This window comes from Notolepis coatsorum, assembly GCF_963971535.1.
Source record: "Notolepis coatsorum genome assembly, chromosome: 14".
In the NCBI taxonomy this organism is placed as follows: Eukaryota; Metazoa; Chordata; class Actinopteri; order Aulopiformes; family Paralepididae; genus Notolepis; species Notolepis coatsorum.
Window position 1 is genome coordinate 58,153,525 of NC_140178.1, and position 19,576 is coordinate 58,173,100.

General features: G+C 41.8%; 1 protein-coding gene across 1 annotated transcript in view; it reads left to right on the forward strand.

Annotated features, from left to right (window-relative positions):
- The first annotated feature begins 5,045 nt into the window (after positions 1 to 5,045).
- The window catches only part of scpep1 (serine carboxypeptidase 1), a 32,749-nt gene continuing 18,218 nt past the window's right edge, over positions 5,046 to 19,576 (forward strand). The window contains exons 1-6 of the mRNA XM_084329657.1: positions 5,046 to 5,169; positions 5,486 to 5,640; positions 5,808 to 5,897; positions 10,749 to 10,904; positions 15,622 to 15,696; positions 16,974 to 17,046. Of these exons, the coding sequence (XP_084185783.1) occupies positions 5,115 to 5,169; positions 5,486 to 5,640; positions 5,808 to 5,897; positions 10,749 to 10,904; positions 15,622 to 15,696; positions 16,974 to 17,046 (604 nt within the window). The 5' untranslated portion in view covers positions 5,046 to 5,114. The remainder of the gene's footprint in view (positions 5,170 to 5,485; positions 5,641 to 5,807; positions 5,898 to 10,748; positions 10,905 to 15,621; positions 15,697 to 16,973; positions 17,047 to 19,576) is intronic.

The following is a 19,576-nucleotide window of genomic DNA, read 5'->3' on the forward strand; positions in this document are numbered from 1 at the left end:
GCTTTGACTGGCCCGATCCCCGGGTCGGTGGGTGGCGGTAATGCCCCAATCAGATGGTGGACGACCGCAGTAAAACCCCAATAAGAAGAAGAAGAAGAAGTGTAGCTTTGAATTCAACTAATTCTCAAAGCTGCCCTCTGTCGACACGGAGGCGATACTGCATATCATGTCCAGGTTGCAAACAGAGACAGTATAATGAATGATGACAATCGATAATAACGTTAGTCCAAAAGATTGATTGATTGAAAACTTTATTAACAGATTGCAGAATGGGTACAATACAATTCTGTGTATTGAGCTGTACTGTATTGTACCCATTCTGCAATCTGTTAATAAAGTTTTCAATCAATTCAATCAATCAATCTTTTGGACTAACGTTATTATCGATTGTCATCATTATACTGTCTCCGAGTATATTGTGCTGCTGTTTGCAACCTGGACATGATATGCAGTACTAGAAGAAAGGGTAACCAAAATCAACATGTTTCTCCTTCCAAGGGTCATCAATAAGCACAGCAAATGTTGTGACTATATGACTAACGGGTCAGGAGATTGACAATGTGCATCCAGCGATAACATTTTAATTAGATTTGTGAACTATGGGTCTGGGGTTGGGACAAAATCAATTTTAAGCCTTGTCGCAGCATTAATTTGGCTACAAGAATATAATGGTAAATTACCATAGTATCACCATAGTATCACAACAACACATGATATTGTTCGCTATTCCAGTTTATATCGTACATCCATTTGTGTAACTGTAAATCCATGTATATTTATTGTATATATTAAAAATAGTGGCTATTTATGTACACTTTAGTTGTGGGTTTTCTTTTCTAATCAGAGTGATCTATCTTGAGAATGTGTTGTATATGCATTTATTTATATTTATATTAAATATAACTTATACTTAGTGTTATAAGAAAAGTTATAAGAAAAAGAAAATGTCCTGTACCCATATACTGTGATTTACAGGTATTTTGGTAAATGGCTGTATTTATATAGCGCTTTTATCCAAAGCGCTTTACAATTTGTTTCTCACATCTTACCCATTCACTCACACATTCACACACCGACGGTGGAGGCAACCATGCAAGGTGCCAACCTGCTCATCAGTGTCTTGCTCAAGGACACTTCGACACGCTGCCCGGGAGGAGCAAGAATCAAACCGGGAACCTCCGGATTACCAGACGACTGCTCTACTCCCAAGCCACTGTCGCCCCCTATTAGGTCTATTTTATTATTAGGTATTTTTACTTTGGTCTCTATCACTATACATTTATAGTTAGTGTAATCAATCATTTGACCTGATGTGTACACTAGAATGTGCAGCATACCATTCTCTGACGTCTCACCCCTTCATGGAGGAGGATTGTTGGCAAGTGACAGCTCTCACTTTTTTCCTCATTCTAGTGACTAGTGACACAACTGTCGGGTCTAGCTCGTATACTGCGTTGGCCCACTAGCCTTAAACTATATCAGCAATAGGAGTAATCATGGATTATCGTCATAGTTATTGTAATCTTCAATCAAGTCAACTGTAAGTAATGCTTGAGACGGTATCTATAGCTAATGCTTGCATCACCATGGAGGTCTAAGGTAAATGTGTATCTCATGAACGTACTTTTCCACTGCATATTGTAACCCTCTCTGTCTGCTTCTAGATGAAATATTTGTGTTATCTTTAAAAAACAGGTCTATTACGGGCGGCTACGTGGCGTAGTGGGCAAGGCGCTCGCCACGAATGCGGAGACGCTGGGCTCGCCTGTTCGAGCCCAGCGTTCCACATTGCTTTCAGTTTAGCTGGTCGTTCATACTAATACACATTGGCCGTATTAGGGGGTGGGAAACTGATGGGTGGGGATCGGGCGTTGTGGACAGCGACTCCTACAGGTCGGTTGGTGCGCCTGCACAGTAGAATCAGGAAGTGTCGGGGGCAGCGTGAGCCTCCCACGCGTTACTCCTCGACACTGAGAGATCGAGCTGCGCAGGTGAAAAGATGCGACTGCTGTTACCTCAAGTACCGGAGGGGACTTGTGCTATGTATGACTTAGTCCACATTGCAGCCGGCTTGTGGGAGGCAAGAAACAGCGTTCGTGACAGGGGAGGGTTGAATTGGATGATACGAAATTGGGATGGGAGAAAATATAGAAAATGGGAGAAAAAGTGGATAAAAAAAAAAACAGGTCTATTACCTGCTGTGGTAAATCTCCCGCTGCCTAGCCCCTTTCGTGACTGTGAAGCAAGGCTTGCATCACAGTCAGGAAAGGGGCTGCCTGCGGCCATCGCCTTTACGGTCGGCTTTGCTTGTCCGAGTTTTCAAAGGGGGCGTGGTTTAGCGACAGGTCTAATTAAGGGCATGCAGACCAGAGAAAGACTTTCGTCTTGTTTACATCAGGGTCCCCCATTTTAAATTCATAGTGACATTTATGACATACACAACATTGATTGATTGATTGAAAACTTTATTTAACAGATTGCAGAATGGGTACAGTACAGTACAGCTCAATACATACAATTGTTAAGGGGATGCAGACCAGAGAAAGACTTTCGTCTTGTTTACATCAGGGACCCCCATTTTCAATTCATCATAACATAATATGACATATACAACATACAGATAGACAGTACTGCTACATCTATACATTTATGACATACCAGATTTGCAAATACAGTACTGTTTGTGATACAAAAAGTGTCCAGAAAAAGAGTGTATACATTTGACGTAGACACTGTTGGAGGAGGTTGGGTAGGTGGAGTGGGGTTGGGTGGGTGGGTTTATTGGGCTGTACATTGGATGGGGGGGGGGGGTTGGTGGGGGGGGGCACTGTACATTGGAATACTGACAAAGCCATACTTGGTCATTTACTGTACAACTGGGTTAGGACATTTGTAGGGGCCAGTTTCGAATTGCAGTCTCCCATAGGTGTTTTTTGAGAGTGTTTCTGAAGGTGGGTAGTGATTCACATTCCTTTACAGCTTTGGGTAGGGCGTTCCACATTGATGTGGCATAATTGCGAAACGTGTTTAGTCCCTTGTTTGAGCCGAATCTGGGTTTAACATGATTTGTGGAGCTCCCTCTGGTGTTGTGATCGTGGTATTTACTGACCTTTGGGAAGTATTTTGACATGTACATGGGTACCTTGGTCGTGTAGTGTATCTTGTAGACCAGGCCCATTGCAAGTTGCTGTACTCTGTCGTCTACTCTAAGCCATCCTAGGTTGTCAAAGTGGGCAGGGGTGAGGTGGGTTCTAGGAGTCAGGTCAAGCAGTAGTCTGACTAGTTTGTTTTGAGATGTTTGTAATTTGTTTTTTTAGTGCCTTTGAGGTGCTTTGGTACCATGAGGTGCAAGCATAGTCGTAGTACCCTTGAATGAGTGCTCCTGCCAGAGTCTTCAGGGTATTCTTGTTTACCAGAGAGGAGATCCGGTACAAGAATCGAGTTCGTTGGTTGACTTTTTATTACATTGGATGCCATTTTGTCACAGGAAAGATTAGCCTCTAGGATGGAACCCACAAAAGGTAATTTCATATTTCCTTGTGACAATATTGTCACCCACTGTAACTGAGAAGCCGTCGGTCTTGCTGAGTTTGTTATTTGAACCGAAGTTAATGGACTCTGTTTTGCCCATGTGTAATGATAGTTTGTTGTCGGCGAGCCATATGCAGATTTTGCCTAGTTCCGAGCTGAGGGCTTTTTCAACCTGTAACTTGTTCTTGTCAGAGACCAGCAGGGCTGAGTCGTCCGCAAACAGGAACAAGTTGCAGTCACAAGCTGACGACATGACATTTGCAGAAATTAGGAATAGTAGTGGTCCTAGTATGCTTCCTTGTGGAACACCACAGCTCACTGTGAGGGGGGGGGGATAGGGTACCGTTTACCTCCACCATCTGTTCTCTCCCCTCCAGGTAGGATTGTATCCAGCTCACTATAGACTATCAAAACCAATTGCTTTTAGCTTATCAATCAGAATGGTGTGATTGACAGTGTCGAAGGCCTTTTGTAGGTCCAGCATGACCATGCAGCAGTATTTGCCCGCGTCCACCTCTTGTTTGATGTGGTCGTTCAAATAGAGAAGGCATGTGTCAGTGGATTGGAATTCGTAGATTAGATTTTTTGCCGCTAGGTACTTTTCGACCTGTTCGTATACTCTTTTTTCCATGACTTTCGAGATGGATGTAAGGATAGAAACAGGGCGGTAGTTGCCTGGGTCTAATTTGCTGCCCTTTTTGTGCAGGGGTGTTACTCTCGCAATTTTGAAGTCCTTGGGGACGTGTCCCTGTTTTATGGAGAGGTTTATTATGTGTGTGATGACTGGGGTGATGGCGGCTGCTGAGTCTCTGAGGAATTTGGAGGGGATGTTGTCATGGCCAGTGGCCTTGTTCGGTTGGAGGGTGCTCAGTTTTTTTAGTACCTCATCTGTAGTTACCATTTCTAGTTTGAAGTCGTCTTTGTGGACACCTAGGTTCTTGTAGTATGCTACTATGTGTTCTACATACAGATAGACAGTACTGCTACATCTATACATTTATGACATACCAGATTTGCAAATACAGTACTGTTTGTGATAGTCCAGAAAAGAGAGTATATAGGGGCGCCAGGTCTTCCTTACCAGGAGCGTGTTTATTTTTGGACTATGGTGTAGGAAAATGGGGGACCCTGATGTAAACAAAACAAACATCTTTCTCTGGTACAATTGTGTGTATTGAGCCGTACTGTATTGTACCCATTCTGCAATCTGTTAAATAAGGTTTTCATTCATTAATTAATTCATGCCACCAGATAGAGAATGGGAACAATAATATACAGTACACCGCACTTTATTTTTTTACATATTTAACTTATTCAGAGTTCCATTTTCTATTTACTTGTTCAAATTAGTTTGAGACCTTGAATTAAATATAAATGAAGGAAAATATATATGAATTAAATCAAAATGATCTCAGACTTTGCACATCTAGGTGAAAGACCGGCGCGCGCCGGTTTCAAAACGTGCAAAGCTGCACTTTTAGTGTCAGCTGATCACGACTTGGTCACGTGGTTAAGTTCCCATCTGGAATAGCGTCGTCTTCATAAAACAGGCGGAAAGTTGTTTGGAAGCAGTCTTGTGAACAATGGGGCTGTCGACAACAAATGCCGCGCTGATGGTCTTCGCTGTCATCGGTACAGGTATGTTTCGGCCGAAGAAAATATATATAGGCCGATGACTTGTCGATAACTAATTCGTTAACAGACACGAAAGCAGTAGCTAGCTACAGTCGCTGTTTAAATGGCTTCACCGGGCACAATCTGGCATCGTACAGATGCAAGTGTAAATACGTTAGTTCTGTTGAATGTGAAACCAAAATTAGCAAGGCAAGTAACGGCATTATGTGTCCATTTGTTATTATACTACATTGGCTTGAGCAGGTAGCTCTTTAATGTTCAACTAGAGAGCTCAGCTGACACGCCATTCGTATTTTTGTATGTCTGTCTTATTCTACAGGGATCTCGAGTCCCTTGACAAGTAAAGAGCCCAGTGGTTCTGAGGACTGGGGCTATGTGCAGGTCCGCGACGCCGCCAACATGTTTTGGTGGCTCTACTATGCAGACAGTCAGACTGCTGGATATAAAGACCTACCTCTGATTCTGTGGCTGCAGGTAGGATAATGCAGTGTACACCTTGCATGGCGTTGTTGTTATAATGATGTTAAACTTTGGCATCCTTTTACATGTGTGTATCTCTGTTGTCCCAGAGATCCATTGCTGTACTGTGTTTGGTGTATATAAAACGTCTGACTCTAATATTGTATACATTTCTTCCTCAGGGGGGCCCAGGAGGCTCTGGCAGCGGTTTTGGAAACTTTGAGGAGATTGGACCTTTGGATAGGGACCTACAGCCCAGAAAATCCGCCTGGGTAAGGTGGTGGGTTACACCTACAGTAGCCCCTTTCGTGACTGCGATGTGCAAGCCAGGGGCTTTTGAATACGCAGTCACCCGCAGCTCCCTAGTAGCTAGCCCCTTTCGTGATTGCAAGCCTGGGGCTTTTGTGACCGCAGTCACTTGTTTATGTGATGCGACCACTTTAGAAAATACCAACCAAGCCAGTGGCGTCGCTTGGGTAAAATAACAGGGGAAGCCAAAAAAAAATTATTAAATATTATTATTATATATTTTTAGTATATAGTATATAAGTCAAGCAGTCACCATGTACACTACAGTGGCTCGGCGGCCAGTCAAACTTTATTTTTATTTATTTAACAGATTGCAGAATGGGTACAATACAGTACGGCTCAATACACACTTGTATAAGGGGATGCAGACCAGAGAAAGACGTTTGTCTTGTTTACATCAGGGTCATTAATACTGCTGGAGCATTGGTTCATTTTTTGTCCGATTTTTCCTTGCACGATTTTGCGCGCCGCGTGGGAGCAAATTCGAGACACATATTCGGTTGCAAAAAGGTGTCCCACGGTCTCCTCTATGGCCGTGAATATTTTCAAGCGGATCGGCTTTCCTTTTCTAAGCATTTTCGGGGCTACATGTGAATGAGTAAAAGTTGCGCGACGCCCAGATGTTTCCATGATAGAAAGCTCGCGTGGATCCCATAATAGGCTCACTTAATACAGCGTTTTTAAAATCACGCAACATTTTCAGGGTCGCGAGCCGACCTTTTCCCCTCGTTTTCGATGATTGAAGTGATTTAGGAAAAGCTTCGGCACGCCGAGAGGTACCCGTGGATTTAATCTCGCGAAGATCGGGGCAATATTCGGCCCGTGGGCGCAGTCACAGGTTAATACAATGTTCAGAGTGCAGAGGGGAGGTGTGCAGAGGGGAATCCACACTCATGATTCTTCTCACAGCCCCGTTTTAAACTTTTAGGGTGTGGCAGTCAGCTCGAATCTGATTGGCTAGGATCGGTTTTGGACTCTAGATACATGAATCACATGGTTGAGGCTGGAGAAAGAGACCTACCCCCTGCCTCCTCTCCTCTATAGCTGCAGTGAGCACAGTGAGTCTGACAGTGTGTTAGAGGGAGTGAGAAGGAGAAGAGGGAGACATTTAAAAAAAATAAAATTATAACACAGATGCACAGATGAAAAAGAATGTAAACTATATTAAAAAAAAATTATATATATATATTTTTTTTATTTGATATTAATTCATATTTTAATGGAGGCCTGGCTTCCGTTGGCTTCCATAATGATTCGCCACTGAACCAAGCGTGAATGAACTCTGGCAAGATGGTGCCTTCTTCTTCTGCAACTTTTTTTGTTGCATGCCTGGTGCGGTGCGTCCAGCAATCACTGCGCTCCCTAACCCTAAAAAAGTTGCAGAAGAAGACGCCATCTTGCCAGAGTTCGTTGTGAGTACCACTTTTTTTTCCTAACGATGTTTTAAACTGTTTATTAGCAACTCCGAGCTTCCAGACCCCACCGTAAAGCTGTGTTAAACCCATATTGTACGCTGGGTATCTTTGAAATTCATATCTGATATATTTTTGACACAACGTCATCCACACATTCACGCTTGGTTGGTATTTTCTAAAGTGGTCGTGTCACATAAACAAGTGACTGCGGTCACAAAAGCCCCAGCCTTGCAAACCGCAGTCACGAAAGGGGCTACCTAGTAGCCAGGTTAATTTGGACCACCAAGCACTGCTTAAAAGCTCTGGGTGGGTTCGAAATATATCGGATATAAATTTCAAAGGTACCCAGCGTTCAATTAGGGTTTCAGACACACATGGCAGGGTTTGAAAGCTCGGCGTTGCTAATAAACATTTGAAATCATTTTTATAAACTGGTCAACACTGCATTATTTCCGGCGTTGGGTGCATGATGCGCATGCCAGTTGCGCAAGCCAGTTTTTCATATGGAAAACGTGTAACCTGTTTGTGATACCATTTCTTTTTTTTAGTAATTTTATTTTTTAAATACAAAACATGTAAACAAACGACACTGATGGAACAAAACATTATAATTAAAATACAGAGCTTTTAAATTAAGATGGTGCTGAGTCACAACTAGGGGGTGGTCCCCAGGCAAAACTATTAAAAAGTTATTTAATGTAATTTTGTTGAACGTTTAACACGCACTCACAATAATGCATCTAAGCTGGCCCCAAGCTTCCACTTTCACCAAGCTTTTTATTTATTTTAATAATAAAAAATGTATATAAACGCATGGTGGCACTGCTATTCCATTGTTTTGGGAAAGCCCTGAAATAATAAACAAAATAAATGAAAATGACACAAAATAAAAATGGGCTTTCACAATTTTCTCTCCATATATAACATTCTGTGTCCTGTCCTTGTGGGCCTCACCAACTCTCGCCACCTCTCCTCAAGCCTTTCCTTCTGTTGTCTCAGTGCATACGTCAACCTTTCCATCACATAGATCTCATGGATCACGTCCATCCATTCTCCCTCTGTCGATACCATCTGACTCATCCTCTTCCTTGTGAGAGCCTTTTTGCTTGCCACAAAAATATACTTGTCGTCGTTATCCCTTATATCTAAATCTATTTTCCCCAAATACACCACTTTGCATTTTAATGGAATTTCTACTTCTAGTATTTTTTCCATGTACTTGTGTCCATAGAGGGAGAATGGATGGGTGATCCCAGATGATATGATGGTGGTTGGGTCTTTATTCCTGCCTTCCCTCCAACAGTCTGCTCCTTCATATCTATATTTTTTGTGAGGGTGTGATGAAGAACATGACCATTAGGCACTTTAAATTATAGTATACCCACTAATACTACTACAGCTAATGGTTGTTATTACTGTACATTTTGGATTTCTTAACAACTGGAGATTATAAGTGATCATGTAACTAGGGCTGTCAACTTAACAAATTCTTAAAAAGAATAGATTCTTAATCTAAATGTCATAGGATTTGTCGACTAATCGAGTAGAGGTTTTTCTCTTAATCTCAAATTGGTAAAATTGTGTTTTCCTCATGCAGAAAAGGTGATATTAACATTTGTTGAGTAATTGTTTTTTTTATTATAATAATAATGCATCCACAGAGCTTTTAAGAAGGTGCAGATTAAAATTATTCCCTCCCCCCTCCCTACTTATTTCCCCACGTGGAATGCGGCTGATTAGATGCATTACATGCTGGCAGTGGCGTCGTGTGGGTAAAATAACAGGATGCCAAGTTTATTTTTAATTAAATATATTTGTATAAAAATATTATATTTAAGCCAAATAATGTGACAAAATAAAAATGCACACAAAATAAAAATACACTACAAGTGTAAACAATGGATACAGTAGCCTGGCTATATCTATTATATTGTGATGAAATATAGTAATGCATAATTTATATATTTATAAAATCATGGGACACTTGATACGTTATCAACAAAACGGGGTTTCCTTTATTTAATTTACAGTTGAATGTGACTTGTGTGTTAACTTGTGTAATGTTAATTGTGTGTATTGAGCCGTACCCATTCTGCAATATGTTAATAAAGTTTTCAAACAATGCAGTTTTGTTTACACAGTCACATAATGTTACGTTAGCTAGCAAGCAAGCTATGCAGTACCGTAGGCTTACCTTGTCAATGGACCTGGACAGATTTGTTAAATCAGAATATCCAGTGGTGTGGTGGTCCAGGAAAAGGCCCGCAGCCGCTTTGTCGAAAATAAACCTCTTGAAATATCTCCAACCTCCTCTTAGCCGAACCAGTTAGTCATTCAGTTCGCTTGTAGTTATCAACATTAAAAGTGCGTGGTCCCTTCCCGGCTCGTGCCTGGTGAATGCAGCGCTGTAGTGTCTTATCTGCCTTCCTTTTGCTTTGATGAGCAATTGTTGTTCAAAAGTCAATTTGGTGAAATCATTTAGTAGGAGATAGTCGACAATATCTCCGGCGTCCAATCCTCCATTCTTAATCGTATTGTTGTATCTACTACAGAATTCGAACGTGGCCGCGAGGCGATGACGTTGTCACGTTTAGCTTTTAATGTGATTGGATTGGTCTTGAACTTCTGGCCCAGCACGCCCAAGGCTGAGGCACACCGAGCCTTTTGGAATCCCTACCGGGCCTGGCTTCAAAGCCTCCAATGTCAATCAAAATAAAGCTACTGGCATCAGTGTACCTGGGCTCAGTGGGCTGCCTCAGTGTTAGAGAGAGTGGGCGCAGTTTCGCTCATTCGGTTAATTTCTCCAGGAGGGAGAGAATTATTATAACACGGATGAAAAATAATTTTTTTTAAATTATTGTAAACTATAAAAAAAAGTATTTGTTTTACTGTTTATATTTTTGGGGAAGCTTGGCTTCCCTTGGCTTCCATGAATATTCGCCACTGCATTCTAGTGCAACTTCAAGTAGCTGAATCTTATCCATAGCACCTTTTTGAAATCTAGTGCTTTGTCATTTATTTATACATTTTCAGTGAAAAAAGTAGTAGAACGCGCTCACCTCACCAGACTTGACACTGGGTGCTGTAACCTGATATCATACATAAAAAATAGGGAAACAATGTCCAGGCACGCACTCCAGGTTTTTCCAAATTTATTGGCGTGTTCACACCGAAACGTCATGATTACAGGCTGCCAATAAATTTGGAAACCTGGAGTGCGTGCCTGGACATTGTTTCCCTATTTTTATTTATACATTTTCAGAAAATAACTGAGCGTGGGAAATGGCGTAAAAATCAAATCGCAAAGTCTTTGTTGACTACTGACCGATTAATCGGCTAAGAGTGTCAGTCACCCTACAAGTAACACAGGAAATAAACCATGTGTGTGTGGTCTTTCAGGTGCAGACAGCCAGTGTGCTGTTTGTGGACAATCCCGTGGGGACAGGCTTCAGCTACGCAGAGAAGCCGGATGCCTACGCTACAGATGTGGCCACGGTGGCCTCGGACATGCTGGTGCTGCTCAGACACTTCTTCACTGAGAAGAAGGACTTCCAGGTACAACTCTTGCAACTTCATGACGAGAGAACAATCTTTTCCCCTCAGAGCTGAGGTCGACTGAAGTTTATTTTGCATCTTACTTTGTTTTCATTGTCGAGCTACAGCGGCTGTTGGATTAAAACGTTTTACAACTTAATTGACCTCTTGGAATAGAAAAAAGAGGTGCGGCTGGGTAGTGTAGAGGTTTAAGCACTCGCCTACCACCACAGGGTTAAAATCCCGATGTCGGTGGTACCTCCAGCTTGGTCAGTCATCCCTATGAACACAATTGACTGTTCATGGATGGGAAGCCGGTGAGGAAATGAGTTCCGGTCGTTGCAATAGTGACTCCTACCTGTTCAGCAGGGAGGGGATCTGGAGGAGATGGCATGAACCTCTCCCAGTGAAACTCCTAGCTGTCTGGTGAAAAGAAGCGGCTGGCATATCGGAGGAGTGATGTGTTGGTCTACACAGGGGTTCTCAAACTTTTTTTATACCACGACCACATTTTATTTAGGATATTATTTTGGCAACCCCTTAACACTTTTAGTGCCGGCCTCTGTTTCCTATTTACCCCCTTGAATGCCACCACTCACTTCAATGATGGAGCTCTCATATTTGCGAACGCATATCTATCTACTATATCTTTACTGGAATACACAACGTAATTTTTCTGCCTTTATGAATCGTTTTCAAATAAACGCTAGATTATCGATAGTATATGTGTACTTATGCATGCTATAGAAGCGGGCTGAAATAGATTTCTTATTTATCCAACGCTGGGTACTGGAAATATATATTCCACGCTGTTCTGACTGTCCGAGTCCGATCGGCTCGGGTTACTTGCCTGAGAAGTAAAATGTGGATTCCGGATTCCTTTTCTCATCCATTTCCATTGAGTCCATTCCAATGCGTGCATTACCATCCGGGAGACGATAGGGGGCGGTATTTTCCCTATTCGACTTCAGACAGATCCCCACTGGTAAAGTGAGGCTAGATTGATGAAATATGAATCGCTAATAAAAAAAAAACGATTAAAAACGAGATCTCGTCGGCTGGCACTCAAAGTGTTACTTTGAGTGCCACTCGCAGCTAATCTCGGGTTTACGATTGTGACGTTGAAAGCCACGTCACGGCTTTTCTCGGAATATTATTATTCTTTTTAGCGATCTTTTCATCACCCGAGCCTACCGTTGGAAATCCAGGGGCCGCCGGCGATCAGATGTGAAAAAAGCGCCCCCTATCGTCTCCCAGATGGTAAATCACCCTTTTGGAATGGACTCAATGAAAATGGATGGGGAAAAAAATATATATTCCAGTCCACATTTTCCAGTCCACTGATGCAGCCGGAGTTACCAGAGTTCATCCTGGAGCCTCTGAGCCGCGGCGAGCATGGGTTATACTGTACACACGTTGGATCAATATACTTATCGATTTTTTCGAATGGTGATCAGGAATTGGAATATACCATTTGGATACCATCTGATGTCAGGTAAGGAATCTATCTGTGTTAGGATAATCAGACTCGTTTTCACAAAGATAAGCTTTTTTGTGATATGTGCTCTAGCTGTTTCACTGTAAAATCCATGAGGAAATGAAAGCAGCTATTATCAGCGTGCGGCTCGAACGTACGTGCGTGCACATACTATTGATCATCTAGCATTTATTTGAAAACTATTCATAAATAGGCCGACAAATATCAACATTCTGGAATATTCCAGTAAAAGGCGATTATCATAGATTAGGTTGTTTTTCACCTGAAAGCGGGTGCTTTTCAAAATGCTCTCAAACGGAAATTAAGCGATAAAAAACCAATCTGCCTTGACAACACTGACTGGAAAATGATTCTTTGATAAGCGACGGGCAGATTAGACTCATAGCCATAATTTAAAACATAGATTAGGCGATATTAACGTTAACATTGACGCTGATGGTGGCATTCAAGGGATTAAATGTGAATTAACCCACAGCACTCAAAGTGTTAATAGAAATGTGCAACAATAAGGAACACAAAAGATACAATGATTCCACTAAACAACAAAGACCCAGAGCTCTGCCACCAGCTCTCGCACCAAAAGACCTACTCAAAAATCCACACCTCTACAAACACAATAATGCCCCAAAAGCCACAGCTCTACAATGTCTAACACAAGATATTTCTACTACGTAACAGCGCAACGTATCAGAGCTTTCACCAGCTCTACACAAAAGCCACAGCTCTATACCAAACATACCCCAAAAGCCAGAGAGAGACAGAACTGAACACAAACTGGGACATATGAAGGTGTGGAGGTTGATTGCAGATTGGGATCAGGTGGTGCTGGTGACTGAAGTCAGGGGAACATCTGAGAAAAAGATGCATGTAGAGAACAGGGAAAGACGAGACGGAATCAACCATACATGCCTGCATACATAACGCACCTAACATAAATCCCCATACATAATACCAGCATCCGTAACAATAGTTATCAGAAAGGTTAACGTGTTCATCGTCATTTCCATGGACACATGGCTATACAGATGCCGTGAAATTAACTGAACAAATCTTCAGTTCTCATTTACAAAGCAGGCTAAAAACCATAGGGGGTCATATTTATTCAATATGTTAAAGGAAATAATATGAGAATAGTAGGGATGCACCAAATATTCGGCCACCGAAAATTATCGGCCGAAAATGGTTAAAGGCACTTTCGGCCGATTTTTGGCACCGAAAAAATCACTGAATGTCAAAGAACAGGGACGTTCGTAACCTACCTAATGTGGTGTTGTGATGACGTAATCAAAACGCGCCTTCAGTCGTGAGCTCTTTAGTCCTGTGTTCTGCAGCCTGTGATAACTCCTCTTGGGACTCAGGAGTCTCACTGTTTCTATGTAAACTCTGCGAGAAACACGTCCAATAAATGCATCTTTTAACATGCTTTATATCCTCGCCATTACTATATGCCCGTCGCGGTTAAAAACCTTTTAAACTAACGTTAGCGTTAAGCTAGCTAACAACGCTTCCGTTTCCGCTTTCACTCGTATCTCTTAATGGTGCGTTCACGTCAGGTGGGAAGAAGCGGACGAACCAGATGACATCTCGTTGCTACAACTAGGAAGCATTCACGCGTTGAACTCGAGGAAACGCCCACATCCAAGATGGCGATCTTAGCCTACTGCTAACCTATTGCTACAAGTCGTTAGCAAGTTACTTTAAAATCAACTGTAGACGAACAGCAGAAAGTATAGCTCGTTTTTCATATGAAGAGTACAGCAGTATGATTGTAGTATTCTGATTATGTGATCAAAGTGATCATTTTGATTTGTATTTACCTTGTATTGCCGACATCGCCGTCAAGCTTGCTGCCATGATGGTTGATACTTCCGCATTTCGGGACGCGAAGTGGGAGATATCGGGGTATATAAAAAAACTCCCATATGACCTAGTAGGAATTACCACTAGGAGGCTGACGTGAATGGCTTTTCCCAGTCGGAAGCTGGTTCTTCCGCTTCTTCCCACCTGACGTGAACGCACCATTAGCTACGTCATCCCCCGCTAGGAGTCACGGGAGATGTAGTAAATACAACAGTCCTTCCGTGTAGGCTAGAACGCCGTGAATTATGACAGTAGTTCAAGTTTCTTTATTAGTTGTCATCAGGGGCGGGGCTAGGGGGTGGCTACTTGGGCTCACTACGTTATGGTTAACTGAGTTTTATAGTGAAAAGAACAGCTTTATTGGTCAAGATTGAAGGCTCTATATTGCAGGAAATTGCACGTACAGTTTAATTAAATTCAAAAAAAATCTGCCGTGGCGGGGGTCGTGCCTGACTCCCTCCAAACCACCCCTTGCCTGGGAAAATAAAAAATAAAAAAAAAGGCACCTATCTGGGCTAAGCCCCGGATCTCCTATAATCCTAAATCCGCCCCTGGTTGTCATACAAAAATACAGTACTTTTATATAAAATGCTTACTGTAGCCACTACAGTAACATCATTAAGTCTGCTATAAGCTATTCTCCCTCTCGTGTGTGCAGATCTTTATGCAGTTTTAAAGCACCTTGGCTTTGTTCTCAATGCACTTTGTTGTAGTTATCCTACAGAGAAAAGAAAATGCACTTGACTTTAATGCACATTTTGTTGTATGCAAAGAGAAAATGTTTAAATTGTACAATCTTTCAGCAGTCAGTCTGGAATTAATGTACCGGTATGCATTCAAAAGTGCTGAATAAATGTTTTATGGACCCATAATGGTGATTATTATTATTATTATTTAAGTTTTGCCATAATAATGTCTTGTCATAATCTGGTAGCTGAAAAAAAAAAAAAACATTATATATATATTTCTATGATCATTTTCGGCATTCGGTTTTCCGCCAACTGTTTCCTATTTTCGGTATCTGTTTCGGCCAAGAATTTCCCAATTCGGTGCATCCCTAGAGAATGGCTAGCACCGGTTGGTTTACTTCCTGCAGAATTCGAGAGTGGAACGTCATCCCTTTTGCATGGGAGTGTTGAGAGTTGGCTGTGCTCAGAGAGGGTGTAGTAAATTGGTAATAATAACAAATCAAATGATTCATCTGAAGCTGGAAAAAGCTTAACATTCCACAATACGCTTTTTCTGAGTGAATTAACGTCACGAAACTGGTTCTTTAAATATCCTGTTTGGTTTTAGTACATTAGTCGTCTTGTGCATGTTGTCTTGGCGTTACTGTGTTTGGTGTATACATGAACAAATACGCTGCTTTGTTCCCTGCAGAATGTACCTTTCTTCATCTTCTCTGAGTCCTATGGAGGGAAGATGGCTGCCGTGATCTCTTTGGAGCTCACCAAGGTACTGCTCACCTCCTATATCAAGTCCCTTTCACATCAGTGTGAAGTATGCAGAGGTGGAACTAGTCACTACGTTTTATCAGTTTATTTTCTCATGGTATGTGACTCAGATCTGATTTCTTTCATAACAGAATCTGATCTTTTCAATTGTGATTTGGGCCACTTTCATATGTGGTCCTAAATCAGATACAGGTCTGATTTTTAACCTGTGTTTGAAAGCATATTGAAAGAAGAAATGGCTCCCTTCACCTCCTCGCCACCATTATCCTCTGCTCACGAATAAGCTGGCCTCCACTGAACTTAATGTCCATCTTCGTTATTAGCAGAAATGGACCAGCTATTTGAAGCTATTTCTCTGTCATGGTCATAGGATAAGCAAAGAATGACCTAAAGAGGAACTGGTGGATAATTTGGTTACAGGGTGAACACTTCCTCAAATCTCCTCCCACACCAATGTGTACGTCTGAAGCTCATTCTACATAACCTAGTGGACGGCTTCTGGATATTTCTAGTGCATTTATCAACACATTGCTCTGGTCTTTTTTTTTTACCATAGGTTCAGATGGAATGCAATGTGAAATTTTGACTGACTACTTGACTGGAAAGATCTATGTGTGAAACTTGTCCTAAAGTTGTCCCATACTCAATTTATATAACCCATCTACTGCCTTCAATGTAATCCTACCTAAGTACCTCATCCTATAGTCTACCCATTTATTATCTGTATGATAGCCATGTACAATAATATTATACTGTGTATAGGTATATATTATTTATCTAGAACTGTTGCATATATCTGCATACTGTACATCCCTGTTCATCACATACCTGTATATCCCATACCTACTCTAGTTATAGCACTGGCCAGTATGGCTTACTACTACTAGTGTATCTATACCTCTATCGCTGTACATAATTATACTGTACAAACATCAGTTTAGCATATGTTATACAGTAGCTTCGCTTGTTATGTGTATCATATTTAATCACTTGTACATTGATTGTATATTGTTAATTAACTTTACTGTTACATTTGCACTCTGGTTAGATGCAAACTTCACATCATCATTTTAATCTAATCAAAGACGCAAGACATTTGGATCTTATATGGTAGCAAAGTCGATATTTATAAAAAAAAAAAAAATACACGGTGCAACAGCAATGTGTTTTTTCCTAAACACAAAATGCATCCTACATAGTGTGGTGGATGTGAACACTCATGCCGTCGGGTCTAGTTTGTGGGTGCTGTCTTGTTTTTAATTGTGTCTGTCTGTTTAGGCCATAGGTCGAGGGACACTGAAATGCAACTTTGCCGGTGTGGCTCTCGGCGACTCCTGGATTTCTCCTCTGGGTCTGTATCTGTGCAATGCTAGAAATGTAAACCTCATTTGGGTGTAAGAGCGCGCACAAAAATGTTATGGCCACACAAAGTCGGAGCCCCATATTTTACATCACTGATTGGAGGGTTCTTTATCTCTGAATTCTAGCTTTAGGAGAGAGTGGTGCATGTTCACAAATACTGACTGAACGGTCCTGGGGCACAGTAGGAAGAACATGCTGACTGAACTGTCCTGGGGTGCAGGAAGAACATACTGACTGAACTGTCCTGGGGTGCAGGAAGAACATACTGACTGAACTGTCCTGGGCCCTCATTTATCAATGGTGCGTACGCACAGATATGTGCGTAACCCGTGCGTACGATCATTTCTAAGCAAAGTGTGTGACTTATCAATTTGAACGTGTGCTTGACTTTGTGCGTATATTTACGCACAGCTCGGAGCATGCGTACCTGGCGCCCAGCGGTAGAATATTATTATTGCAACGCGGAAATAAGCTTCCGTGCATTCGTTTCAACACTGGCGTGTTCTGTATGACCTGTAATTCATTATAGTTCATTGTAAAATAGCGACAGTAGTGTAATTATTGTCAAACCCTATAAATATAGCATTTGGAATAAGTCTTTCTTTCCGAATGAATGCAGCATGGTTTATATATAGGGTTATCGCAATGCTATGGGGTGCACTGACTGAGCTCCGTGGGGAACTGTTTTCAGAGATAGCAGATAGGAATGAATGAGGGGCAGTCTAATTGCAGAGAACATAATATCAACTAGAGTCCGCTATACCCGAGACACCTCCTTCATTTGTACCGCAATTTGAGACCGAAATTGGAGTGTGGAACAAAACGCACAAATGCCATCCCCATGCACATTCAAGTCCTCTCCACCCTCGGGTCTTTGGCCACCGGCATGGTCCATCGTGATATTGGAGATGGATCGAGCAATAGACTGTTACTGTACCACCCATGTAGCTGTCGAAGCTCCATCACAAATGCAGTTATGTGAATAGAAAGGGATTCCACTCAGTCAATGTTGCGATGCGCATTTGCCTGATACATGTCGTTGCTGGTGACCGGGAGGAAGGCAATGCTGCATGTTTTCAATTAATTAAAGGTGACATGCATTATAAATGTCATTTTTCAGTCTCTAGCATTGTATTATAGTAATAGGAGTTAGTATCAATGTGTTTTTGTGTCTAAATACCATATTGGCGGATTGCTCTGATTCAGCTCAGACCACACACACCCCCGAACGGGAGAGGGAGAGAGTGAAAGAAAAAAAGAAGGGGAGAGAGGGGGCCTTATCAATAACGGCCCGTCTTTTTTTTCTCTCTCTCTCTCTCACTCTCTCTCCCACCCCCCCCCCCCCCCTCTCTCTCTACCAGTTGCAGACTGTGTGGACTGACTGTCACTCAAAGTGCTTATGGGCGGGGCCATCCTGAGACTGAAAAATTATGGTTTTGAGTACTTGATTAGAAATATAAAACATTTTTTTTTCTTTTTTTTAAACCTTACAGATGTCTTCAATAGACTCTCAGGAATTGTGTAAAGTTGCCCAAATAGTGCTAGGAATAGCAATGCATGTCTCCTTTAAATAAAACTGATACTTTTTGCAAGGGTTTACTCACTGTCATACAAATAATCAACCAACTACATACTGTAACTTTTCAGTGCACATTTCTATTTACATTGTGACAACAGCCTTGTGAGCTCCCGCACACAGACATGATGGAATTCAAGTTTGTATTGATCACATATAGGCAGGCTACACATGGCGTAGGCTACATGGCAGTGGGATTCATTGTTCTTGTATATGCTCTCGTATTATTGTTTATATAGGCTACCTAATACCGACATCAAAATAGATTGTATGCCTCTACAAATCATATGCAGGTAGAAAATGTACGGAAATCCGTCGCGATTTGGAATAAAATTTACGGAGAACTTTAATCCCTGGGTATTATTAATCGAACGAAACGAAGAAAAAGCTGTCATATTCCAGCATGGTTATTAATGACGCCAATGGCAAACAGTGGTTAACGGTCTTTATTAGTGTTTGCGCTGCCCAGGCAGCAATGGTCTTTAGGAAGTTAATAGATATCATATCCGACATCACCGTGTACACGTCAGCCGCGTATTTCTCCCATAACACGCTTCACTCGGCTTAGTCCACTTTTCCACATTTCATGGGGGTGTTTCATTACCGTATATGGTTAATTACGGGCGGTTCTATATGCAAATACTTAAAATCATGCACGAGTGCGGAGCGTAGAACAAATGGTATTTATCAACATGGAGTGTGCGTAGAACCTGTGTACGCGCGGCACGTGTGATAAATCCCGATTTTTCTGTACGTACACACATTCTAAATTCTGTGCTTAAGAACAAAAATGGAACACTTTCTAAGCATTGTTGATAAATGAGGGCCCTGGGGTGCAGGAAGAACATACTGACTGAACTGTCCTGGGGTGCAGGAAGAACATTATGTTAATTCTTAACATCTGTGGCATTGTAGTTGACGTTGTTACCAGAGACGGTATTGC